At 35.9% G+C, this 27,959-nt stretch overlaps 1 protein-coding gene across 5 annotated transcripts in view; it reads right to left on the bottom strand.

The window, feature by feature from the left end:
• Window positions 1-27,959, bottom strand: part of LOC131431647 (uncharacterized) — a 499,018-nt gene that overhangs the window by 92,488 nt on the left and 378,571 nt on the right. For 4 of the 5 annotated variants that reach the window (XM_058597479.1, XM_058597480.1, XM_058597482.1 and 1 more), the window contains 2 exons: window positions 20,502-20,712; window positions 9,796-9,855 (listed from right to left, as the gene is read on the bottom strand). In XM_058597479.1, coding sequence (XP_058453462.1) covers window positions 9,796-9,855; window positions 20,502-20,712 — 271 coding nt within the window. The remainder of the gene's footprint in view (window positions 1-9,795; window positions 9,856-20,501; window positions 20,713-27,959) is intronic. The other variant, XM_058597484.1, reaches the window with a different exon arrangement.

Genomic DNA, 27,959 nt, shown 5'->3' with positions numbered 1-27,959 from the left:
TTTAAGTGTTTAAAGTAGTATTTTAGTCTCAGCTTAGCTTATTCATTATATGACTTCAATCGGAACCTTCACTAGATACGCCTTCGCATTGCTCCGGATTCGAAAACATTCGAGGACTAGTTCAAAAGGGATTAACCTACTGAAGCATTATAAATTGCATACGTGCGGAATGTTTCCTTGCGTTGGCGTTTCATAACGATTTATTGAAACTGGTATTATAACCTCATCATTCTCTCACTCTGTCTCTCTCTCTCTTTCACTCACACTGGAACTAGGTTAACCGGCCGATTCCGCGTGGGATCACTTTCATCTCTCTTGACCATCGTCAATCCATTAACCATCCAATTTGGCGTGGATTGGGGCGTTTAACGGACTGGATAATTTGAAATAATTATCCACCGTTCGAGGGTATAAAACGGGAGAGGCTACAGCGCCTCCGGTCAGCCCACTACCGCTGTCCAGCCCGTATGACGTGACGGAGTCAAAGTGTTGGTCTGTGTGAAAAATTTACGACTTGCAATTATCGCCTGTGGTTTGGTTGGGCTTGGGAAAGTGTCTGTGTACCGAAGTGGGAAATGTGCGTATGTGATAGCTGTTTAGCCGAGTTCCTCCGTTGACTCGAAAATGGGTTATTGCTATTACTGAAGCGTATTGCAATGATGATTGTTTTATGAGGTAAGTTATGAAACAATGCCAATTTGTAAATTTTCAATGAACAGTGCACTCAGCTGTTAATGGTTATGTGGTAGATAATGATTTGATTTGTGATCGGATATATTTAGTGTTGTGTGAGTAAATTCCTTGGTTGTTGATGATCCAGTCGCTTTTTGTTAAGACCTAGTGGTATATTTAGACCTCTCGATCGCTCTTCTCTTTATACAAAACTAAAACAATCATTTCAGCTAGAACCTTTGTTATCAGAATTAGTAGAGTAGGAAATAGCGAGTTGCCACGGGTCAGAGTCTTCGAAAGTCATTTTAATTTTTATCAAAATAAAAATTAAGTCTTAGCTTGATCCGGGACATACATTTGTATTAATAAATTGAACATTGAACAACAGTTACATCTCAAAGTATCATGTCTGAACTGTTGCTCTTTTTGTTAATTGTTAGAAAATTTTTACTTTGTTTCTACGATTCGTCTTCGACTCATCAGTGCGTAGCAGTTTTTGTTGAACCCAACGGCTGATGGGTAAAAGTCGAAACGTAAAATCAAAGTCAAAATGGGTTTGTGAATATAGCATAAGTTACCCAACCAGAAAAAAAATTTTCTTTCTTCTTTAAATTATTAAAAAAATTGTTATCAAGCTACTAACAAGACCGGACTTATATCAACACTTGTTGCGGAGGCTGCTTTTGTTATAAACTTGCTACTGTTTAATGATTGGGTAAAGAAAATTCTATTTGTAAAACATTTTTATTGAATTTTTTAAAATAAATTTTAAATATGGTTGACTCAATACAATTGTGTATGATCAAACTATTGCTTCCTCCTTTTTGATATTATTACTTGTCGTTCGATGAACTAAATGGCATACATGAAAAGTTGTTAAAAAACCACGCAGAGACTGTACTCAAACTAGTTACTTTCTCTGAATGGGGTAGACTCGAAAACTAAGCCAATTGTACAGAAATCCATACGATGTCCAGTCAGCGACTGGCACCATTAAAGAAGGTGACAAGCGATTATAAATAACATACACTCTCCTACTCAATGCTTGATCGGAGAAATAGGTATAAAGCGAGAAGACTAGTGTTTGATGGACAGAGAAGATGTTTGGATGTAAGGTATCGATCGGGTGACGGCCAGGATGTAGACCATGTTCGATGTACGTTCTACTATGTCTGTCTGGCGTTTTAGAGTGACTAAAACAAGATTCAGAGTGGCGAAATGGCAGCGCGTATGCACGGAATGCATAAGAACGCAGGTTCGAGTCCTGTCTTTGAGCGTATCTTTTTCCAAAAAAATCATCTTTTCGGAAAACGATATTTGAGGTGGTTCTTAAATCCAAGATGGCGGCTTCCGGTTGATTGATATTCCTTGAAAACCCTTGCAAAATGGGTATTTTCGAAACGGAATTGATGAGTAGATGTCGGAAAACGATGTTTGAAGTGGTTCTGAAATCCAAGATGGCGACTTCCGGTTTGTTGATATTCCTTGAGAACCCTTACAATATGGGTATTTTCGGAACGGAATTGATGAGTAGATGTCAGAAAACGATGTTTGAGGTAGTTTTTAAATTCAAGATGGCGACTTCCGGTTTGTTGATATTCCTTGAAAACCCATACAATATGGGTATTTTCGGAACGGGGTTAATGAGTAGATGTCGGAAAATGATGTTTGAGGTGGTTCTGAAATCCAAGATGTCGACTTCCGGTTTATCGATATTCCTTGAAACCCCTTGCAAAATGGGTATTTTCGAAACGGAATTGATGAGTAGATGTCGGAAAATGATGTTTGAAGTGGTTCTGAAATCCAAGATGGCGACTTCCGATTTGTTGATATTCCTTGAAACTCATCAATTCCGTTCCGAATATATCCATATTGTGAGGATTTTCAAGGAATATCAACAAACCGGAAGTCGCCATCTTGGATTTCAGAACCATTTCAAACATCGTTTTCCGACATCTACTCATCAATTCCGTTCCGAAGATACCCATATTGTTTGGGGTTTTAGGCAATCTCAATAAACCGGAAGCCGCCATCTTGGATTTTGAAATGAGCCCAAACATCATTTCCTTGCACTTACTCTTCACATCCGTTCCGAAAATAAACATATGATGCGCGGTTTCCACAATAACCACACAAAACTTTTTTTACGAAGTAAATTCCAAATAACGTAAACTTTTTTTACGAACCAAATCCCAAATAACGTAAACTTTTTTTACGAACTACCTCTTTTTACGAACCCTCGTTTAGTTCGTAAATGGAGGTTTCGGTGTATAGATATATTTAAAATTATGAAACGACCGACTATAACATTACGTCTTAGATTCATCAGCGCATTAGCAGATTATTCAGGACTGCTAATTCCAACATGATTCGTTAAGCAGATGTAAAGTAAATGCTATTGACCAGCGAGGTGGCATTAGCATTCCCACATAATCTGCTAATTCACTGTTGAGTCTAAGAGGAAACGTAATAGCTAGTAAAATAGTCGTGTGCACTTTGCACAAACTGGATACCCATGAGTTACCAAATTCCTAAATGACAGTCAAAAACAATTTTTCTGTCAACACGGTTTTTTAATAGGTTTTTTTTGGTAAATCGAAGCGTTCATATACACCACAATACATTTTTCTTTATATGGTTTTGATTTCGGTTCGTTTGGGAAAGTGTTCATCGCAAGCTGCTACAAAAAAACGACACCTAAATGTTTTTTGCAATACAACTTGTTTTTAATTATTCGCTAGGATTATAAGTAAATTATCTTTTTTGTTGCTATTCCAAAAAATAAATTCAAATTTTTACCATGCAAGCTCAGAACACTTGTTTTCTCCTCGTATTGAAACGATTGGTTTTATTCAAATGAGAACCAATTTCTGTGTGCCAGAAACGAAATAAACATAAAATATAAAGCAAAAAAAAAACCAGCATTTGGATTATTTTGTCAGTGTTTCAGTTGATGCATTAGAAAAAATCGAGGCGCTTTCCAATAGACGAAATCGAAGAAAATTACCATACTTGAATAAAATCGACCGGATGCACATCGATAAAGTTCATCTGAGAGCTGATTGAAATTTTCTTCCGTTATGCTTTCATTCATGAAGCGTTTGTGGAATTTGATCTTCTGTTTCAACAGACTTCGCAGTCGATTCTTAGCGTACAGAATCATTCGATGGCTGATGTTATGATTCTACTGACACTAAGAATCCTTCCAGGTCGGAGCTCGAACATACGAAAACTGGCTTGTAAGATCAGCGCCCTATGCATTGAACTGCCAACCCGGGCACTTATGAAGGCTTTTACATATAAATTAAACGTAAAACTATATTCATGCGTTGGAGGGAAGTTCCCTACGGCAAGTATCTGGGTGAAAACATTCAATAAGTTCAATGCTTGATTAGAACCATAATTTATATTATTTGTTTCGTTATTTTTATTACCACCGCTCTGGTGACTCGAAAGTGTGTAATTTGGGTTGTTTTTCGATTCGTGTGAGCTTGAAAATCAACGGGTGACCACTACCACTTTTCTTGCAACTATCATGCACATTAACACTCCAAATACCAAGCCTCAAAAAAAGTTGGAACGGTAACTTTGAGCTGTCTTAGCTCGGCTGTTTTTCAACGAATCTCAATAAATTTTACACCCTCGAATTTTGTGAAGTTCGTAGATTGATTCCAAAACTTTGTAGCAGACGATTGGCGAAGGAAAACCAATGAAAATTTGATTTTTCCCGTTCCAAGTATTTTTCACGCGCCTAATATGCCCTATCTGCTTTCCAATTTTCTTTCCTTTGGCATAAACGTCGCATAGAAAATATTGAATACTTCAACTTTACCGAGTCATAACTTTGTTGTTAGTCAACCGATCTTCAAAATTTGTTCACCATTGGAAAGGTACTACATCCACAAATACAATGCACTGAAAAAAACTAAAAATAGGGTTGTCTACCCAAAGTTATAATGAAAACTGTAGATAGATGACCTAAAAAAAGATGAGACTTTTTACTATGATCGTAAATATCTCGAAATTCAAAGCGATGACCTATATATTTTTATACATCATTCGATTGCTAGTGATACCAGCTACAATTTTCGCTCAACTACCTTTCCTGCACAATCAGAAGAAAATATTGAGAAATCGATGAATTTATAAATATATATGAATTTTTCAATTTTTTTCACATGTTTGTATATAACACAAAAATTAAAGCGATGACATGTACATTTTTTTGATTCAGAATATTGGAATCATTACCAGAAACAATGTATTGATGATCAAAAATATATATCCGTTCAAACAATCTCAAGAAATTTGGTACAAATACAGAGAATTTCTATTATTGGGAAAATTTTGCCAAAAAAAAAACAAAACAAAACTTTGAAATTTTATGACATATATTTTTTTATTATTTTAGTTGGAAATTTATTATGAACAAAATTTACAAAAAAACTGAAACTTGGATTTCACTGAAAATCTTAAAAATTTTGGTAAATATACCTAATCTCTAAAAATAATAATGTTTTTGTATTGGACAAAAGATCTAAACAATTTTCATGCACAACCCAAACGGAATTGATAACTACTAAAATTGGGTTTTTTTGTTTTAGGTTTTCCGTAAAATCTCAAAAATTCGATAGAAGATCGAAAATTTCAAAATTTCTGATATATATTGCGTTCCAACGTTTCTGCAAATGAAAGTGAAAATATTGGAATCCGTTTTGAATTTCATCTGTTTCAAAGAGACGTAGAATTTGTTTCTATTAATAAAATAAATTTTGTTACAACACGAAAATTTTAAATTATTTCAATGGCTTTGTACAAAAAGAAATAGAACGTAAATTTATACGAATTCCATATACTAACCCATGGCCAAAGAAACCAACTAAAGTTTTAAAAAAATATTGCTTGATTTTTGTTTTACTAGCAATCGAGAACAAAAAAATATATCTTAAATTTTCCGCTATCCTAAACGACATCAATTATAATCGATAGAATATTAGAATTTAAATATTACAAACTTTGAATTATTTCGGAATGTATAGAATTCGAAAATTATTTGAATTTTCTATTAGTAAACAATTTAGAAAAAGTAGAATTCTGAATTTAGCACAAAAATCATACGAAATTAAGTAAAACTTGTTTTTATCCACCTAGTTGTGTAATGATGCCTTTCTCATATCTCTCTTATTCTCATATAAAAATGTATTCTTCAAACAGTTTTGTTTGATTTTTGAAAAACATGAAAGCTAGTGCATGAACTAGTGTAACCTACAAATTGAAACAGTTCTCAAATCGGTTAGGCCATATTTCTCAGTGAAGTGAGTTCCACTATTTCAGGCACTTATGAAACTGGAATCGCCCCGAATATTGGCTTTGCAGCAGCCTTTGCGATTTGCACCTACCGACCAATCTATTCGCAGCCTACAGTTGTCTTCGTCTCGAAAAACAACCTCTTCGTTTGAATGCTTTTTACTGAATGGAACCCTACACCTATGTTATCAGAACTAATTGGCTCAAGTGGCATGTTCCCCTAGTTATTTGGAGATTCGTGCCTTGCGTAGCTTCTCATCAACTTCCTGATGGGAGGGGAAGGATAAAAGGAACATGGAAGGGAATTGAGAATTGGGTGAGGTGGGAAAACAGCACAAAACAGAAAGAAATAAGTCGTCCTGCATCCCCGAAAGGATGCTGAACGATCTGCAGGTGCCAAAATGCACGGTTGATAGAACCTCCAACCACCGAGAGGCGTTATAGATTTTACAAAAGCGACACCATTCTGCATTCCCCGAAGAATGCAGAACGATTTCTTCCCAAATATGCACTTGAATTAATTTGACACTTTAGAAGACAAAAATACCTTATATAGCTAATAAATGACTGATACGAATATTTTTCAATGAAAAAATCCAATGTATGAACATAATTTAAAAAAATTTTAAAAAATATCTCCTCCGCCTTTTTTTATAAACATGCTCGAAAATATTTTTTGTCAAATACAAGAAACGGATTTTTTTCGTTTTCCTCAATGTTAGATATAGCAGTTTAAAAATAACCTGTTTTTGAACTAGTTTTGCTCATAACTTCGGTTCAGAAAACGCTACCTGAACACGCCAGTCATTAAAAAATTGGTTTTAACAAACTCTAAAAGATGTTCAAAGATACCTATACGAAAAGAGAAAAATATAAATGCTAGAGCAAAAAATCTGATTTTTTGAGGAACACACTAAGTTGCTCTTTAAAAATAGCTGTAACACTAAAACCGTTGCAGATACTACTATGATGTCCTCAGAAAAGCTGCTCGATATAAGTTTATCTAAAGTTTTGCCGAAAAATGCAGTCCTCTATCTCAATACATCCGGAAAATAAGTTTCGGATCACCTTAATAATAAGAGCCACCCTAATACCATGTACATCGTCATATGGTTTATCTTCACTGATCATTTGTTTTGAAGACATCATAGCTCTAAAGTATAAGGTTAAGCCACAAAGCCCCCTAAATTGTGGATCCGGACCACTGTGCAATGCAATTTAACTCGGAAATTTTAAAATTTCCGATCTTTTATCTATTTTTTGAGATTCTACGGCAAACCTACAACAAAACCAGAATTTTAGTAGTTATTAAATGCGTTTGTGTTGTGCATAAAAATTGTTTAGATCGTTTGTCCAATACAAAAATATTTAAAGAGTTTTAGGTTATTTACTAAAAATTTTAAAATTTCCAGTGAAATCCAAGTTTCAGTTTTTTTTTTGTAAATTTTGTTTATATTAAATTTCCAACTAAAATAATAAAAAAATATATGCCATAAAATTTAAAAGTTTTGATTTCATGTTGTTTGGCAAAATTTTCCCAATAACACAAATTCTCTGTATTTGTACCAAATTTCTTGAGATTCTTTGAACGGATATATAATTTTGATCATCAATACATTGTTTCTGGTAATGATTTCAATATTTTGAATCAAAAAAATGTACATGTCATCGCTTTAATTTTCGAGTTATATACAAACATGTGAAAAAAAAGAAAAATTCATATATATTTATAAATTCATCGATTTCTCAATATTTTCTTCTGATTGTGCAGGAAAGGTAGTTGAGCGAAAATTGTAGCTGGTATCACTAGCAATCGAATGATGTATAAAAATATATAGGTCATCGCTTTGAATTTCGAGATATTTACGATCATAGTAAAAAGTCACATCTTTTCTTAGGTCATCTATCTACAGTTTTCATTATAACTTTGGGTAGATAACCCTATTTTTCGATTTTTTCAGTGCATTTTATTTCTGGAAGTATTACCCTTCCAATGGTGAACAAATTTTGAAGATCGGTTGACTAACAACAAAGTTATGACTCGGTAAAGTTGAAGTTCTCAATATCCGATTCGCGATGCAGGTGCCGCATGAATGCAGATAGGGCACGTTTTGAGCTCGAAAAAAAACTTGGAACGGGAAAAATCTGATTTTCATTAGTTTTTCCTAAAAGATTGCCAATAATGATATACTTAAAATAATCTACAAACTTCACAAAATTCGAGGGTGTAAAATTTATCGAAATTGGTCAAGTAACAACTGAGCTATGGTAGCTCAAAGTTACCGTTCCAACTTTTTTAGGCTTGGTATTAGGAGTGTTAAAGCATCCCTTCTCCATTGTACATTTCAATGTACTCAGTAATGAATTTCAACAAGGAATCTAAGATTGATATTCTGCGCCATGACACCAAATTAAGAGAAAAATGAGAAAATTGTCAGTAAAATCATACTGCAACAAACCTCTCATGCCATTGCAATGGGGGTGGCAACCAGTGATACAATTGTTTACTGAACATTTTTCTCCACTGGAAAGTGGAGGAAAAGCTTAGGACTAGCTCAACCTAATTGCAGTTTGGCCTTGTGGCATACGGGACTCGTGTATTCGGCTTAATTACATACTTGACCTGATGTCGTTTAGCCCTGCGGCATGCAGCGCTAACTCGACACAAACGTGCTCACGAAAAAAGTTTAAAACTGGGTCAGTTCTGAGTTTAAATAAGTTACGAGCCGTACAATGGGTTTTTCCAGCTTGAAGCATTGTAATGTGCTAGTTAGTTGATCAAATACCTACCGAAAGAAATGTTTTGTCAAACTTGAGAAACTGAATCGTGAAACTTTGCGGCTGACGTTCGAATAATGAAATTTATTACCACCTTGCTAGAGTTACTGCTACTGTTTATTTCCTCTTCTATTATGCTAATACGGCAATCAAATAAATTTGAACACAAAGCTATTATTATATGTACTCCAACAAACTATCATTATTTTCTTCTATTCGCAGGTGAATGGCCGACTCGAAACATTTTATTTAACTCAGTTTCATGGAAAGGAATTGTAGCATGAAAAAGAAAAACAACTACAACTCCTAGATTAGCTTGTTCCAAAAAGTTTTCCCTTAGTTTACCTTTTTTTTTGTGGCCATCCGACCAACGGACGGAGCAAATGATTTTTTTTCCTGCAGAGTTAGGGCCCACAACGGCGGCAGCAGAAAAAAGCTCAACACAAATTATATGGATGGTGTAAACTTTCTTATTATTTCTTCGTTTGTACCGGAGTCAGTACACAGTTCACAAAATAATAGCAAAGTCCACCGATAGAAGAACAGAACAACTCGGAAACAAAACGAAAATCCGAAATGCGAATTTCGGCGCCTTGGTTGGACTGTCGCAGTACCGGGGACCAGCAGGGAGCCTGTTATCGTTTTGAGACCTGAATCGGATTCGTCCCACTGACCGCGTGGCCATACTTGGCACGGGATGTAGTTCCAAGCAACCAACATTTAATTTATGATTCTATTGTTTCGTAATTCGATTCTGGCAGCGATGGCTTTGCTGTTGGTTTGGACCCGAATCCGTGTGCTTTCGGATCGGTTCAGCACTGCGGCGGTATGTAGAAGGGCACTCGATAATGGCGAATGTGTTGTAGATTAGTTCGGATAAAAGTAAGATTTTTTTTGCTCATGTTTCTAGGTACGTTTCTGTACCAATTGGATACATTGTGCGGGAAAACAGTGTCTTTTTTACTTGTAACGAAATGTGTGCGAGTGAGTGGGTGTGAAAAACGAAACAAAAAATAGCATTTGTTAGTTGTGCTTTACCTAGTCCAGCTGTGCCGATAAAGTGCTTTCCTCCGGAGGCCTGGACGAAATCCCGCTCTTCTGTGTTAGGTGGCGTTCGAGTATAGTGATGACGACAGGTTGGTGGGTGATTAGTGGTGCGGTAGAATCGTTGCACAACGGAAAGAAAAGAAAAGAAAATCGAAATTAGAGGTGCACTTAAGCTGGATATGTGTGATAGCTGGTGGAACACAATGTTGCCATAAATTATGAGAAATTTCAAATAGCATTCATTAAGGTAAACTGAATCGTTATTTTTTTTTCTTTCTGAATATAGAAGATGCATGTCTCGCAGTCCTGACAACATCTGTTCGAGGTAGTGATCGTAGCACTAGTATTGGAATTATTTTTTAAAATCAATTGAAACAGAAGAATCATCTCCACAATGAAACGTAGTATCAAGTATGGTATTTGCGGTATTGGCGGCTATTACTACTTTGTTGGAACACCTTTTTACCTTTTTTTATATATATAAAAAATAGGTATAGAATTCGCTCAAACTTTAAAAAAATTTTCCGAGGCCCGGAGGGCCGAATGACATATACCAATCGATTCAGCTCGACGAACTGAGTAAATGTCCGTGTGTGTGTATGTGTGTGTGTCTGTATGTGTGTTGTCAACTAAGAGGTCGAGATCTCAGAGATGGCTGAACCGATTTTGATCAAACTAGTCGCAAATGAAAGGTTTCTCCGTCACCCAGAACGCTATTGAATGGTTTTGAAATCGGATGTTTACTTTTTGAGTTATACGAAGTTTTATGTCAAAATTTTCAGTTTTTTGACAGTATCTGTCACAATTGACCTTGAAAACAGAAAATGTTTTCAAACTTAGATTCCGCACGGTAATACCTATCCAACAAGCCATAGATTGTTAAAATCCGTCCATTTTTACCGGAGATATCGAAATTTTTGTGTAAACGACTTTTCTCCCTATTCCAGCAGTAGGAGTTTTGAGCACTGTATGACAAAGAAATGCTTGGGAGCAACGGAAAACACGTTTTTTTACACTGTTACATACAATTGTTTCTAAGTACCATAAAGATTGTGTACAGCATCCTTTTTCATGACATTTAGCCTCGGACCGATTTTAGCACGGCTCGTTTTTGGCAACATAATCGTTCGAATATGACATATATAAACCAGATGATGGCAGAATTTTTTTTTAATTATATTGTTTTAAACTACGTACAGCAATAAATGCTGGAAGAACATAACATCCATATACCATTCGAATCAGTTCGTCGAGATCAGCAAATGCGTGTGTGACAAATAATTTCACTCAATTTTCTCGGAAAATTTCAAAGCTCCTGAATTATGTTTGGTTCCGACCTCTGGTTCCGGAACTACAGGATGATATGTGAAACGAAATTAAAACTGTGTTTTCTCGTAGATGGCTGAACCGATCTAAGATTCAATTGAAATCTAAGAATTATCTAAGATTCAAATGAAAAGTTTCAAGATTCTATAAAACATTCTGCTTTTCAGTCAGATCCAACTTCCGGTTTCGGAGATACAGGGTGATTAGTATAAAAATGTCTATTCCACATAAAATAATCAGGTTTATCGGATAGTCGATAAAAAAAATTACTTTTTTCAGTTTTAGTGGTATTCAGTTTTCGATTCAGAAGGCACCTAAAAATTTAATTCGTGCTATGATTTCTCAAAGATGTCTTCACTGACTTTCAAATATTTTGAATTAAATGTAAACTATACAGCTACTCAGGTGAATTTATCTGACTTCGGCCATACCGATTTTAGAATTCCGGTTCCAGTATAAAATCGTTTCTCAAAGCTCAATCGTTTTCTGAAAAAAAGCCTAATCAAATTTCAGAAACAAAAATTAAAATTAAAGTAAACTTATATACAAAATTAATTAATTTTATACATACATACAACAAAATTATTAATTTTATCCAATTACGACTTCCGGTTCTCGAATTACATGATGATGATTTTTTTTTAAACCGATATAGAAGATGACAATCTCGAAAAGCTTCAAAGTTGGACTCAAAACTGTTGTAATTTATTCGTCATATGGCCATACGAATCGGTTTGGGTTATGCTGGTTCCTGAATACCGGCTCTGGAAGTACCTTAAATTACCCTAAACTCTAAAGTGGAACTTACATATCATGGCATGTTTAATCGATTATCACACTTTTAGATTCAAATTCGATCCGATTTGCAGTTTCGACATTACAGAGTAATGAGTGATTAAAATCTCAAATTGTCGCTTAAAACGACGGTCATAAAAATAATGTCATGAAAACTTAAACACCGAATAATATTCATGCAAAAAACACATGCGGATTGATAAAAAAAAAGGTATCATCTCACTGCTAGGTGGATTAAACACGTTTTTAAAGTACCCACCATTTTATTTAATTCTTCGACACCGAAAAGCTTCACAAGAAGCCCCTTGGTAATGGACGCAACTAATCACTGGCAATATCAATACAAAAAATAACAAGAAAAACTGAGATTATAAACAATTTATTCTACGATGTGCAGTTAACTAGTTGAATCATAGTGGAATTAAATTTCCTTTTAGGAGTTCACTGTTAAAAACTAGAATTAAGGTAGCGCTTCGCCGTGGTCAGGTGAAGATCGCTGCCTATCCCGGGGTTTCACGCACTTTACCCAACATTGCGAGATAACGGGGAAGTAAACGGAAATTCCTAGAGCATACGATTCTAGATAATTAATTTTTCTATCGATTCGTATATAAATTGTGCCTGATAAACGTTTTTATTGAAAGATTTCGTGCGAGTTGTAAAATTAAATGAGTTTTTTCTTATTCTTTCGCACACACACACACACAATGCCACACAAGAAAACAAAATGTTTAACAAAACTCGCACGAAATCTCGCGAAAGAAATGCTTTCTAACTGACATTTTTCGCCAACGCATAGTAAAATCATTTATCTACAATCGTATGTTTTTAATTTTTCGGTAATCGGGTTAGTATGGGAGAAATTTGCCATTTAGGGTGAAATTTCGGCGACAAAGCAAGAGGAAGCATTGAGTTGTCTCGCTTCGACATGACCACGGCGAAGCGCTACCTTAATATGAAATACCTGTTGACGTTTAACTAACATTGAACAAGCAAAGTCATTAGGCATTACATTCCTTTTGTAGAATTTGATCTCTCTGTTTCAACAGACTTCACAGCCAATTCATAGCGTACAGGTTCACTGTACTATGATCCTACTGACACTAAGAATCCGTCCATCGAACATACAATTTCTTTTGATCTTTGTCTAAAGTAGGACTTCGATCGGTTAGGCCATCCATCAGAAAACAAAGTCAGTTCCACTATTACAGGTACTTCCGAAACTGGAATTCGGGAATCAGTATTATCGAACTCTACTAGTTTTGATTCTAATTTGAAAGATTTTCTCTGATTTTTACATCGTATATCAAACTATGTAAATTTTCGTAGAAACCAGAATAATCAGTATTTTTTATAGGACCATAATACCCTTCATTTGAACCTAATGTTGGGAATATCGGTTCAGTCTTCTCTAAGAAAAGTGAGTGGGATCTATTTTTGAGTATATGACTACAATCTCCCGCCGTTAATTGCAAACTCGGTTTGTTAGGGCGTCTACTTATAATGATTACCGATCTGGATGAATCTAAGGAATTCTGTATGAGACCACAAGCTTTCTCATTTTTATCAAAATTCGTTAAAATCGGTTCCGCCATCTCTGAGAAAAGTGAGGAAGTAATTTGAAATAGGATTTTTTACACTGATCAACCTGTAATTCCGGAACCGGAGGTTGGATCCAAATGAATTTCAGGAACTTTGTATGGGATAATTATACCTTTCATTTGAATCTAAGTTTTTTGAGAATAGGTTCAAAAATCGGTTTTCACAGCGATTGCATAACCTTTCTATATGAGATGAGAAAAACAATGGTCGATTAGATAGAGTTTTAAGGCACCCATTCTGAAGAGCTTGGATTTATTTTTCGAATGTGAAATTGCTGCTCGGCCCCTGACCGACAATACATAATTAGGTTGTGATTTAATATAAGCATAATAATAGTTTTAAAGTGAACTCTGGGGAACATATGATCGCACTCTTCACATAACATCGCAGGCGGATGCAATAGGCTTACTAACAAAACTTATATTGTGAGTCAAAGATGAGGTAGGGTCAAGATAAATGCTCAAAGATTTAAAGCAATGTACATTTTCTATAACGTAATCTCCTAACATCGGGTTGTTATGAATTGGCAACACCTTGTGCATGGAACAATAGATCAAATTCAACTCCAATGACAATAAATTCGCGTTGATCGAAATCATTTAGGTCACTGTTCATCGAGCTAATAACTGCGGCTCTTTAGTTCTATGTGCAAATATTGTTTATTTTATAAAAAAAAGTACTTAAAAATCGATCTAAATCGATTAACGAGACTTAGACACTACTTCCATCTCTCAAGCATGTTTACTCGCTTTTCACAGAATCGCATCGTCAATGTCGTAATTTCCGGTCAAAATAATGAAGGTCATCGGGCCCGTTTGTAGAGTTCCTAAATGAAAGGGAGCCTTCATTTTCCGAGCTCCTCCTTCACAGTAATGCACTATGGCTTTTCCAAAGTATTATGTTGGAATGTTGCACATGTGCTTTGTGGTTGAATGAATTAATTACATTTCTCCATGTAAAATGTATTATTTCACGTAATAAATTGTTTTTTTTTTTTCAAAATTCGTCAAACATTCACCCAATTTCCAATTGCTTACCGTTCGTTTATTAGTTAGCTAATTGAATTGATTACAAAGCGGTTGGTGATAAAATTTTCGTCAATCTCCCTAGTAAACGCTGTAAACTCTTACAGATGCTTTAGTGTATTTAATATCTATTCTGATTACTTATTTGATCGAAAATTGAAAGACTCTCTTGATTTTTTTTTATAAATACTGCTTTCTGTACTTCAGTGGAAAAAATAATGCAACTAAATAATATGTGAAATAATGACAATTGTAAATAAAATCCTGACACATACCCGGGATATGTTTCTAAAATTTATGACTTTGAAAATGGTTTTCAGAAATTTCACACTTTTCAAAGGTTATAGTCTGGTAATTTATATTGTTATATCATGTTTGGAAGAGCTTGGAGTGGAGACAATTTTTCCGAAAAATCAACTCTTCTACTGTCATATTGACGGAGCTAGAGTGGTTCTATTGATTTTCATTTTATTAAGACAAACAAAAGAAAATCAACAGAATCGCCATGGCTTTCTCAATATGGCAATTACAGGTTTTTTTTATAATAAAAGTTCTTATTCAGACCTTTTCGCGTACAAGCTATACGTGGCAGACTGGCTTACATTTTGTTTTTTTTATATTGGATCTAGTTGTCATCCTTTTTCTAGGGGGAGATGAGCTTCCATTTCCATCTAACGAGGATCGAGGGTCACTTTGTCCGTGGTTTATCTCATCATCCATTGCTTCATCGTCGGTGTTGTGTGTGATTTCCGTTTTCTTTTCGTTTTCCTTGTTGATCGTAGTCTTGGGCTCGTTGAGAGTTGCTGTAGATGCGCCTTGTTGTACATTGGTTGCAGTTGCTGGTTGGTTGGAAGGTAAGTTTTTAACTGCAGCTGGTGTACTTTGTTCTATAGGGGATGGGGTTGCTCTGGGTTGGTGTGAAGCAAAGTTGTCCTTTGGTGTAGTTGTCTCCTTGTCCACTTTATCACATGGCTTACCGTAGTGAACAGCTTTTTGGCAATATTGACATGTGGTCATCTGTTTGTCATAGGTAACAAGTGATTTGCACGGGATTCTTGTATCCTGACCGAAAGTCACATAAGAAGGTATAGGCTTCTTCAAGCGCATGCATAATAAACGTACGCCATTTAGAATACCGGGGAAAAAGTCCTTCCATTTTGCTTTTTCGATAGAGAAAATCTCTCCGTATTGGGACTTAGTTTTGCGAATATAAGGATCGATGACGCTTGAGGGAAGATCATTCACACGCACTATCTTCCATATATACTGGAATGTTGTACTTAATGTTTTCGTGCTCATTGTTATTGTCTTTTGCGAATTGAATTGCATCCAACTCTTTATAAAACTGGATGTAAACAACATTATTCGTCTTATTGCATTGAAGTAAATGCACACGTTTAATGTCAAGATGCATTTGCTCTTTGAGCAAACCTTCAAGTTCTCGTATCGAAGGTCGAATTTTGCACTGCCTGAAGTCAACAACAATTGTATTCTTTCGTGTCGGCGGTAGCTTTTGTTCGTTTGGTTCACTCACTTTGAGATCGTTCTTGGGTGAGATGTGAAAGCAAACTGATGAGTTACAAGGTTGAAAAGACCATAGTGCATGCAATTCAAGCTCTTTCATGTATTATAACAATATAAATTCTCTTTGGGTAGATTTCACATGCTTACCCGGATATAACCTTTGCAAAGTGTTCGCTGTATGACAGTTAATTGATTATCAAATTTACAGAAGTTCAGTAATTGTAATCTGAGTGTACGATTTGACCATACTCGCATGATATCCAGATTTATCGTAAAGCTTGCTTCGTTTAGAATTGGAACAAACTTTTGCTCATATTGTGGCGCTCCTGGTGGACGGATTTGGAAGTTCTTGGCGCCCACGTGTGGGGAATTTTGTCAGCTTCACATATGATTTTTGACATTCCGGAAATCGACTGTACTTTGTAAACAATCAACATGGAAGCCGAAAGAAGGGAAAAAATTGTGCATAGTTATTTGGAAAATCCATTGTGGTCTGCATCTAGGCTAGCTAAACAGCTGAAATTGCCCAGAAATACCGTACGTCGCGTTATTAAACGGTATAAGGAAACATTGACGACGACTCGGAAGCCTCAAGCCAATCGTCGGAGTGGAACTGTCGACCGGAAACTGCGTGGTAAGATTTTGAAGACGATTAGGAGGAATCCTAATCTATCGGACCGTGATTTGGCCAGAAAATTCGGTGCTGCCCATAGTACCGTGAGAAAAACTCGACTCCGGGAAGGAATCGTCGTATCGAGCTAGCAAACAGCCTAATCGGACCATAAAACAGAATACTGTGGTCAAAATTCGTACACGGAAACTATATGACCAGGTGCTGACCAAGTTCGACGGGTGACTTCTGATGGACGATGAAACCTATGTCAAGGCTGACTTCGGGCAAATCCCAGGAGTTTTGATTTTATTTGGCAACGGCTCGGGGGGATGTTCCAGCCAAATTTAAATTAGTTTTTTCCGACAAATTTGCAAGAAGATTTGGCAAGCTGTCATTACAGCAAAGTCGTTCAAGAATGGTCTGCAGATAAAGGGGTCCAGTTTGTTCCGAAAAAATTTAACCCACCCAACTGCCCCCAGTTCGTCCCTATTGAGAAATACTGGTCAATCATGAAGAGGAGATTCAAGGCAAAGGAAAAGGTTGTCAAAGACATCAATCAGATGACGACCTGGTGGAATAAGATAGCTAAAACGATGGACGAAGAAGGTGTGCGCCGCCTAATGAGCCGTGCTACAGGAAAAATTCGAGAATTCCTTCGAAACCGTGACGAATAATTTTATCCGTATTTTTTCATAAAAGTATGAAGAAAACGCTACATTTGTATAAAAAAAAAGATCTTGAATTCAATAATAAATAACTGAAATACAGGCAATTGTCTTTGTTCCAATGCTATCTGAAGCAAGCTTTATACCATAACATCGCCGGAACTGTAAGTGACAGCCTTTTGAACTTCAAACCTGTGAACACAGAGTTGCATTAAAACGAGCCGAACTTTCTTGAAATGAAGACATTTATAAATTCTAAGTAAAATGAAAATTTATCTTACCAAAAATCACTTCACGGAAAGACCGAAATTAGCATTTTGGCGAAAAAATTAGTTGATTTTCTGATTTTAGTTAGTTATTTTTTGAGACAACTAAAAAAATCTTACTTTTGCTAATTTAGATTTTTTAATTCTGATTCTCTTAATAATAATAAAATATTTGTTGAAATGGCTATTTTTTTAGTTGAATTCACCAATTAAACGTGCTGTCATTTCTTAGCTAAGGCACGCTTCATATCCATTCAACTAATTTTTCAGTTGAATTAGAGAAATAAAACGTTGTTTTCAACCAACATAAATGGTTGAATTGGTTTTTGCAATTAGCAGCTATATGGCGCTCGTTAACACCGTAATGACTACTAGCCACTAGATGGCACACTACTTCCGAAAAAAATTTCAGTCGCGGTTATCTTTTCTATATTTGCAGGTATAAATACGATGTTGTATTGGAGAAAAAGACATAAGCGAAACATAAACTTCTTTTTGAAAAATTTTACTTCTAAATCGCTGTTTTCTTCATTCGACTTCACGAAATCGACTCTCTCACTGAAAACTTTGAGCACTCGGAAAACAAAAACCGAATACAAGTAGTACACCGGACGGCGTAGCCCGGAATGAGAAGATACAAAAAAACATCATTTGACGTATACAATTAGAGTTCAACATTCGAAACTCACTTCACTGTTTCCCGTAAAAACATTATTACCCACAATCGCTTCAACTGCGCACAAATTCTGAATAAATACACTTTCCACTAACAGTTTACGTCATTTTTACATATCGGTTTAGAAATTTATATAGGGATATATCGTAACACATGCGAAAAACATCTAAACAATTTGCGAGCAGTTTCAACAAGACTGTCCCTTTTAGCTTTTTAATGGATTGTTTTGCTTTGACACTACTGTCCTTCAGTAATGACGGTGATAGATAAATAGAATCAAAGTTTCTGATTTTAATAACGAAATTAGTTGTCAATGAGAATTTCGTGTTGGATCGAAATATTGCTGGTTTGTGTCTAGAATATTCGCCAACTAAACACATTCTCTAAAAATAAGAGTTTTTTTCAGCACAGTCAATTCTAAATTTTAACTAATTTTATAGTTATTTTGGAAATTTTGTTGTTAAAATCAACTAATTCAAAAACAGTAATACGAATTAGGCGCAGAGCTAATTTCGGTCGTTCCGTGTTGTTGCAAAATTTATTATAATATCTTCAATGAATATGTGATATGAAAAGATAATACTAACTATTTCTCTTTACTGTGAATCAAAAACTTTGCTTATTTCCACCCCTACTGTACACTAATGTCGTTTTCGCTTGATGCCAAACCTAACCCAGTTTACACTATAACTGCTGTCAAACCGTTCGTTTGAAGCTAGTTTTGAACCTAGTTTCAACGTTGTTGAACTGATGGCGTTTTTCATTGAAAAACACTGGTGGCGTGGATTGCTCTGGTTTTGCACTTTCGAGCAGAAATCGCAATGAAACACCGTCAGAATGTTGCATTTCTGCTTGAAAGTGCAAAACCAGAGCAATCCACGCCACCAGTGTTTTTCAATTAAAAACGGCATGAAAACCCCCGTTACTAAGTGCGAAATCAACACAGTTTCGTGATTGTTTGATGAAACTACCCTGGGTCAGTTTCAGTTTTCTTAAGCGAAAACGACATAAGAAACGGATGCAAACTCTGTTGAAACAAATCGCCAAGTACCATGTAGGACTATTGAACAACAACTACTTCGCTTTAAAATAAAATTCATTCCATTCAATTCCACTATGAGACCTAGAATTGATACACTGATGAAGGTTGCTAATATCACGTTGAAATACTAGTATCTGTGTCTGTTAGTATCTCGTAACATTAGTGGCGAAATAGTAAAGATGTTGTAGTAGATTTAAACGGAATTTATTTTATTTTAAAGCGATTTAGTTCATTCCATACGGTTCTGCTTAGCTATAATTTAACGAACTTATGTGCTTTTCAAAATTGGCTACCAACATGGCCAGCAAACACTGAACCAATCAGCATGATTCGATGTTCAAGATTGCTGAGTGAGTTATTTATAATTGGAAAACCTTTCACCGATAACGAGGATTCACTCGATAGTGGCCATTGACTGTGGAATTTAGTTTCTCCGGCTTTGGATGGCTGCAAACGAAGGCTTACTACTGCAAGAAAAACGTATTTTCCACCGGTATCCGGTACCTGTCGGATGCCTTCCTACTTTCCTTCCTTGACTCGGCAGGAGAACTTTATTGTCATGCATCCGCCAGGCAACCAAAGTTGGACTCCCTTTCCAATCGGTTTATTGTTACCGGGAAACAGAAAATTAAACAGAAATCATTTGCAGACGATATTTTTTGCGTACGGACGTGATGAAAATTGCTACTTGAAATGTCAGATACTGGACAGTCCCTCGATTCAACTGTTCTTCTCTCGCTCTATGTCGATTTCGTTGTGAGGGAGAGGTTAAGAATATTTACATTTCCGCTTTATTGAGGATTTATGCTATAATGGATTTCGGGCTCTATCCAAGAACAGTGCTGTGGCAGTTTTAGCTCGCAAACCGGAACGGCGAATCGGAAAAGAGACGAACGATAGAAAGGAAATATGATTTCTTTCCGTCTTTGAACCGACCTGCTTTTTTGTTAATGTTGATTGAGAGCTGGATGATTGAAGGTCCGTGAGTCAGTCATTTCGAAATGAGATTTTTCTGTGTGGTAATTTTTCAAAAGCAGACATCTTAGCTCTAAGAATAAATTGATTACCATTCAGCGCACTTTGGATTGTTTCGAAATGAAATTTTTTTCTGTTTGGAATACCGATGGCTGAACGTTGGGTGGATTCGGATTACTAATACAAACCTGTGACGGTCAGGTAGACAGCTAAGTTGATTTTTGGTTCTGTGTTGACCTGACATTCGTAGATTCCGCTGTCCTTCTGCTGAGCGTACTCAATTTTCAGATCCCACTCGTCCGATTCGATCGGGTGTATGATCGAGAAGCGTTGATCGCCGGTGTAGGTGTAGATGTTCGATGTCAGTATGTGAAGGTCCCGTTTGCGCATCCAGGAAACCTGAAAAGCAAGATAGAAATAATGAAATGAATTAATGAAATAATGGAATTCGAAACTTTCTCAAAAGGTATGGAATCAAATGTAACTGACTCAATTTTCTGCTATGTCTAAATGAGGTTTAACATAATCATTCTGGAATTTGTGAAGAGAATCAAGTTTCAGAATTAATCAGAAGGAATTAAGTATCATAGATATATATTAAGTATACACATAGATATATAAATTGTTTAATATGCTAGTTTTCAAAGCGAAGAGCAGTTTGTTCCTGTATTGAACTGGCACTGTAAACCCTAAATCCCTCAGTCAATTTTACGAGGAACAACCTTTCAGAATATGACTTCAGTGTGATTCAGCCACACGCTCTAATACACCACTAAACAAACTTGAATGGCGGCCGTACAGCTCAGAAAAGTCAATCACCGGCATGTTTGTTAAAAGTACCAATAAAACAATTTCATTTTGCCCATAAATCTGCCTACGGATTAAGTTGTTAAATTGGTAGAGATGTAACCAAGGAATTGTATAAGTCCTTAATGTACGTATCAAACGACACGGTCTCGTTGACTAGTGGTGGCTGATGTATATTTGATTGATTGATATTTGCTCTCGCAAAAGTGCGTGGAAGTGCTCTTAAGTCAACCTTTAGTCAAAGTTGAAAGGTTCACCATCAAAGTTTATCCTCGAGTGAAGCAATTCGTACAACATGTGTGCAGTTTTGGCAGTGCTTTGGAAGGCGCTTTTCTGGAACTCAGCATTGCTTTTCAGTTGACTGCGATGATTCAACAGCGCGAACGGTGGGGTTGGGGAAAGTTTCTTTCGAAAGCGGATTAACTCTATATTTAATATTAATGCAACGAACTGAATTTATGGCATTCGGAAACGGCTAAGCCGTTTGGTTGTCCTAGTGGGCGTTTTGGTCCGTGTATAGGTGTGTGTGTTTATGGAAAAGTTGCTTTGCCTTGATTTAGCCGATTCCGGGTGGGTGTAGCAAAAATCATGTGGAGAAATTGATTTAGAATCGCTCGGCTATGTGGAAAAAAAGTTTGCCACACAGGACTTGTGGCGGATCTGTTTTCAATTCACCATTCTATAGCAACGAGAAAGTTTTCCTTGCTATTTAGACCACACTGGGAGGGCGTCGAGGTGCCCTCAAAATTTGATGAAGTTGTGAAAGAAGATTCTCTCGGTAAAGAGCGGTAAGTTCACTTGGAAGGACGGAACTTCGGTTGATGTTTCACAAGTTAGTGCTGACCGGATGTGTGAAGCCACCGATCACATAGATCTCTGACCTGTGAGAACGCTGTCTCGAAATGCAGCGGATTTCCAGAATTTTATTTGAATGTTTAAAATCATTATAATTTCAGTGATGGCAACTGCTGGTTTAACGATAGTCTTTGAAAGCTTTACATTATTTTGTGGCAGCCCAAATGACACTTAATAAGCGTCATTGCCGTTTGAATGGAACTGTTATTGATTCTGCAATACATTTGATATCAAGATTGTAAGAACCAAATTACCTCCAAATTACGAATGAGGTGATGTTCCACTTTAGCACTGTGGGCCGTAGTTTTAAACTTTTTGTACTAGATTTAGCAGTTGACGTCAAAAAAAGGAAACGTAAGATTGCTTTGTACTGTTTGTGGTACACTGGTAAATCTGGTTTGAGGAACTGTTCAATGGATGGCATGTTAAAATGTGTATTTGAAGCAAATCCATACTTAACTCGAATAATCAGGTGCTCACTCTCATTCGTTTCTTAATTGAAGATGTACAAATAGAAAATTATGCAAACACTAAGTTCGAATCATGAATCACGAAACAAAATATGATTGCGTAGCATTAGAGAAAAATATATCTTAGAATTTTTAGCAGCTTCCTAGCTCGAAATTTTTAATGTTATTCCAAGAATTAAGGGCTAGCCAAAGATTTTTGCATGCGAAGTGGAAGTAGAAATAAGTACTTAGTATGGCAGGCTATTTGAAGCTGGAATAGAAGAGCTCATTTTTTTAAACCAAAACTGTGAACAAGAATGCACTCTTCAAAAATTGTTTAAAGAAGCGTTTTTTATTATTTTAAAATTTCACGATTCATCGCCGCTTTTTTGAAGAGATTCGGCATCATATCATAACAATAACGATGTTTCATTTTGGTCAGTAGAAATTAGCGTTCAAAAGCCTTTCCTTCTTACAAAAACATTTCGGTCTGATGAACAATTATAAAGGGTGATTTTTTAAGAGCTTGAGAACTTTTTTAAACAATAAAACGCATAAAATTTGCAAAATCTCATCGGTTCTTTATTTTAAACGTTAGATTGGTACATGACATTTACTTTTTGAAGATAATTTCATTTAAATGTTGACCGCGGCTGCGTCTTAGGTGGTCCATTCGGAAAGTCCAATTTTGGGCAACTTTTTCGAGCATTTCGGCCGGAATAGCCCGAATTTCTTCGGAAATGTTGTCTTCCAAAGCTGGAATAGTTACTGGCTTATTTCTGTAGACTTTAGACTTGACGTAGCCCCACAAAAAATAGTCTAAAGGCGTCAAATCGCATGATCTTGGTGGCCAACTTACCGGTCCATTTCTTGAGATGAATTGTTCTCCGAAGTTTTCCCTCAAAATGGCCATAGAATCGCGAGCTGTGTGGCATGTAGCGCCATCTTGTTGAAACCACATGTCTACCAAGTTCAGTTCTTCCATTTTTGGCAACAAAAAGTTTGTTAGCATCGAACGATAGCGATCGCCATTCACTGTAACGTTGCGTCCAACAGCATCTTTGAAAAAATACGGTCCAATGATTCCACCAGCGTACAAACCACACCAAACAGTGCATTTTTCGGGATGCATGGGCAGTTCTTGAACGGCTTCTGGTTGCTCTTCACTCCAAATGCGGCAATTTTGCTTATTTACGTAGCCATTCAACCAGAAATGAGCCTCATCGCTGAACAAAATTTGTGGATAAAAAAGCGGATTTTCCGAATGGACCACCTAAGACGCAGCCGCGGTCAACATTTAAATGAAATTATCTTCAAAAAGTGAATGTCATGTACCAATCTAACGTTTAAAATAAAGAACCGATGAGATTTTGCAAATTTTATGCGTTTTATTGTTTAAAAAAGTTCTCAAGCTCTTAAAAAATCACCCTTTATAATCTATCATATCTGAACAAGGAGCTACAAAATCAAGAATTTTTTTTATTGCAATTTTTATTCTGGCCAATTTGCGTATATATAAGCATTACGTGGCCGATTGACCCATATTTTTGTTACACAATATTATTTTTTATTGTTGGATCTCGTTGTCACCCTTCTTCTAGGGGCAGAGGAACTTCCATTTTTTTCTAGCGAAGATTGGAGGTCATTTTGTTCGTGGCTCATATCATCCATTGCTACATCGTTGGAGTTGTGAGTGGTTTCGGTTTTCTTGTTTTAATTGTTGATCGCAGTCTTGGGTTCATTTCTAGTTGCTGTAGATGCGTTTTGTACATTGATTACAGTTGATAGTTGGTTAGATGGTGAAGGTGTTTTTTAAACAGGAGCAGTGTATTCACTAGTTTCCGTTGTTGAGCGGTTGTCCTTGTTTTTGTTTGAAGATGTCCTTTTCGCAGTTTCAGTGCAAGGTTTGCGGTAGTGTGCAGGTTGTTCACAAAACTGACATGTAACCAGTTGATTTTCATGCGCAATCAACGTTTTACACGCTATCTCGTCTTGATCACAAATGATGTAAGATGGAATTGCTTTACGTAGTTGCATACGTGCCACTCGCACGCCATTCCGGATACCCGGGGAAAAAAATCCGCCATACTTCCCTTTCGATGGAAAGAACTTCACCGTACTGCGACATACTTTCTCTAACGAACTGATCGCTGGTCTGCGGGGGGAGGTCATGCACTCGTACTTCTATGGCATTGTCCACCATGTACACAGGGATTTTATATTTAAGGCCATCGTCCAAACGCCTTCCCGTGGGTGGTTTTAGGAATTTTTCAATGGAAATTTTGAAAAGTTTACCAGAACCAAAAACATACAGACCATTGAAAAGCTTTTATCTATCTGCAAGGCAAAATAGGCTGAAAAATTCGGAGAATTTTCCGAGTCTTATCAAAAATAGCTTGTGATCTTTCACAATTATCTGGAAAAATAATGCGATGATATAATTTTTTTTTCAAATAAATCTTATGATTGCTACAAACATTACATTCGGACACATTTTTGGAAAATCTTTTCACGCTTTTCATAGAAAATCAACGAATTTTAAAAATTAAAAAAAATTTTTTTTTTCAGAGCTATTTTTGATAAGACTCGGAAAATTCTCCAAATTTTTCAGCCATTTTTGCCCTGCAGATAGATAAAAGCTTTTCAAAGGTCTGCATGCTTTTGGTTTTGATAAACTTTTCAAAATTTCCATCGAAAATTTCCTAAAACCACCCGCGCGCATGGTACTTGGACGATGGCCTTAACATTGTCATGATCAACACTGTGCACCCCGTTATTGACCAAAGCAAATGCAATTGCGCCTCTTTCACGTTTGATCATAATGAACACACAGTTAGACGCCTTGTTTTTTCATCCTTGCATTATTACCAAGGCATCTTTTTATGTTATCGAGAAAAAAAATATTTTTGAAAACAAATAGAACTATGCTATTATAGGTGTAAGATAAAGTGAACATATATAAATCATTATAAGCAGATAGGACCATTAATAATGTGATTAAAGATTATAGATTACCAATCTTTTTAATTTTTATACACTTCCTAAAGTTACCACAAAATCAGGATTACTATTATACTACCCACATTGTCTAAAAAACGGACTGAGTAATTAATTTTTACTCGACTGCACGTTTTTAGTGCTCGATAAATTCTATTGACAGTGACCTTATAAATTTCGTGCAATTTCCCTGTTTTGCCTTTCTCATATAGAAAGGCTATGCAATCACTGTTAAAATCGACTTTTTAACCGAGGCCCGGAGGGCCGAATGTCATATACCATTCGACTCAGCTCGACGAACTGAGCAAATGTCTGTGTGTATGTGTATGTGTCCGTGTGTGTATGTGTGTGTGTATGTAACAAAAATATGCACTCACTTTTCTCAGAGATGGCTGAACCGATTTTCACAAACAAAGATTCAAATGAGAGGTCTCATGGTCCCATAGCCTGCTATTGAATTTCATTCCGATCCGACTTCCGATTCCGGAGATATAGGATGATATGTACCAAAAAAATGAAAAAAATATGCACTCACTTTTTTCAGAGATGGCTGAACCGATTTTCACAAACTAAGATTCAAATAAAAGGTATTATGGTCCCATAGTTTGCTATTGAATTTCATTTGAATGTGACCTCCGGTTCCGGAGTTATATGGTAATATGTGGAAATTTGAGAAAAAGTTTTACACTCAATTATCTCTGGAACAACTCCACCTGATTTTCGCAAACTAAGATTCAAATGAAAGGTCTTACAATATCCTGAAAATTTGTAGAACATTTTATATGGATCCGACTTCCGGTTCCGGAACTAAAGCGTTATAAGTGGAAATTATACCAATTTTATTAGTATTTTTCCATGAACGATGGTTAAAAACAGGTACAAATCCCATAAAACTGTCTGATACATTTTTCTAGTTTGCAGAGCTTGTTAGTTATCTGAATCCGGTTTCGGAAGGATTAGAAATAGTGATTAAAAACTGCAAAAAGGATCTCACTCACTTTTCCTGGAGATGGTCAAATCGATTTTCTCAAACTTATAGGTTCAAAAGAAAAGTCTTACAGTTTCATACGGAATTCCTTAATTTGTTGTGGATACTACTTTCGGTTCCGGAGCTACAGGGTAAACAGGATTTATAGAGTTTGTGAGATTAGGTCCGAGCAAATTTCCTATTTCTATTCAATGAACAGTTGTTTTTGCGAATTTCACGGTTACATTAATGATGTAATGAGTAATATGAGAAAGGCATCATTACACCACTAGGTGGATTAAAATAGGTTTTTATGATTGTGTTTACAGGCGACTAACACCATTTTATTTCACTCCAGCTAGAGGAGTGGCCGATGCTTACCAAGGTAAGCCTTTTTAATGGATTTCTGTAAATTTTAACAGTTTATGTCGGAGTTCTAGAAAGAACTAGCACTAGCATTAGATTTATGCTGGCATTCTAGGAAAAATTGGTTATTAACTAGTTCCATACAAGGAATTTCCAATTCTGAATGAAAAATTTCCAACCACTCGTATTTGATTCGGACTTCATTCCAAATTGATAATGTGAATTCGTTTTTTTACAATGATTTCCGAAGTTACGCGGTTTTCATGTTTTGTCGAAACCTGGTGATATCCCGATTTTTTTAAAGTAAACTCTCTAAAACTTAGAACATTTTCGATCAAAGAAATATTTTTTGAGATTAGTCAGATCTCGACGTTTCATGCATTTCTGAGATATTTTCTCATAAAAAATCAATTTCGGAAATCGAAAATCCCAAGGTCGCAAGGATTGAAAAAAATGTTCAGATTGCACCAGATCTGGACGTTTCATGCATTTCTAAGATATTTAGCCTCAAAACAACATTTTCGATTTCAGAAGTCTTCAAAGTCTCTAAATCGATTTGTTTCGAAAAATTTTTTTTCGAGATTAAACAAGATCTCGATGTTTTATGCATTCATAAGACATTCGGAAAAAAGTTTTCGATTTGAAAAATAAATTTTCTTCAAATTGCGTCAAATCTGGACATTTCATACGTTTCTAAGATATTTGGCATAAAAAAATCGATTTCAGAAATCTTCAAAGTCCCAAAATCGATTTTTTCAAAAATTTATTTTTCGGGATTGAGATTTCGACGTGGTCGTCAAATGGTGAGATAACTAAGTCCTCACAAGTTCCTATCTCATGCCTCCCCGAGCGTCATGATGACATTTGGTCAATAGAACGGCGTCGACTGGGTGCTATCGCCTTCTGCGTTAGTAGCAGAATGAGAGGGTGCGAAATGGCTTATAGTTTGAAGCTCATCCTAAAAAGCAAAATTTATCATAGTATTTTACAACATGTGGTTCTGTTGTTTGCTGCATTTTTTGTTATGTATTGAATTGAATTATATTATATTGTATTATATATTGTTCTTGTTATTATTATTATTATTATTATTATTATTATTATTATTATTATTAATATCACTATTATTATAATTATTATTATGATTAACAAAGAAATATTATATTTCCTGCAGTAGTGCGACGAAAGAAGAGCATAACTTACAC

Source organism: Malaya genurostris, chromosome 2 (genome assembly GCF_030247185.1).
Source record: "Malaya genurostris strain Urasoe2022 chromosome 2, Malgen_1.1, whole genome shotgun sequence".
NCBI lineage: Eukaryota > Metazoa > Arthropoda > Insecta > Diptera > Culicidae > Malaya > Malaya genurostris.
This window is presented reverse-complemented; position numbering and strand designations above follow the sequence as displayed.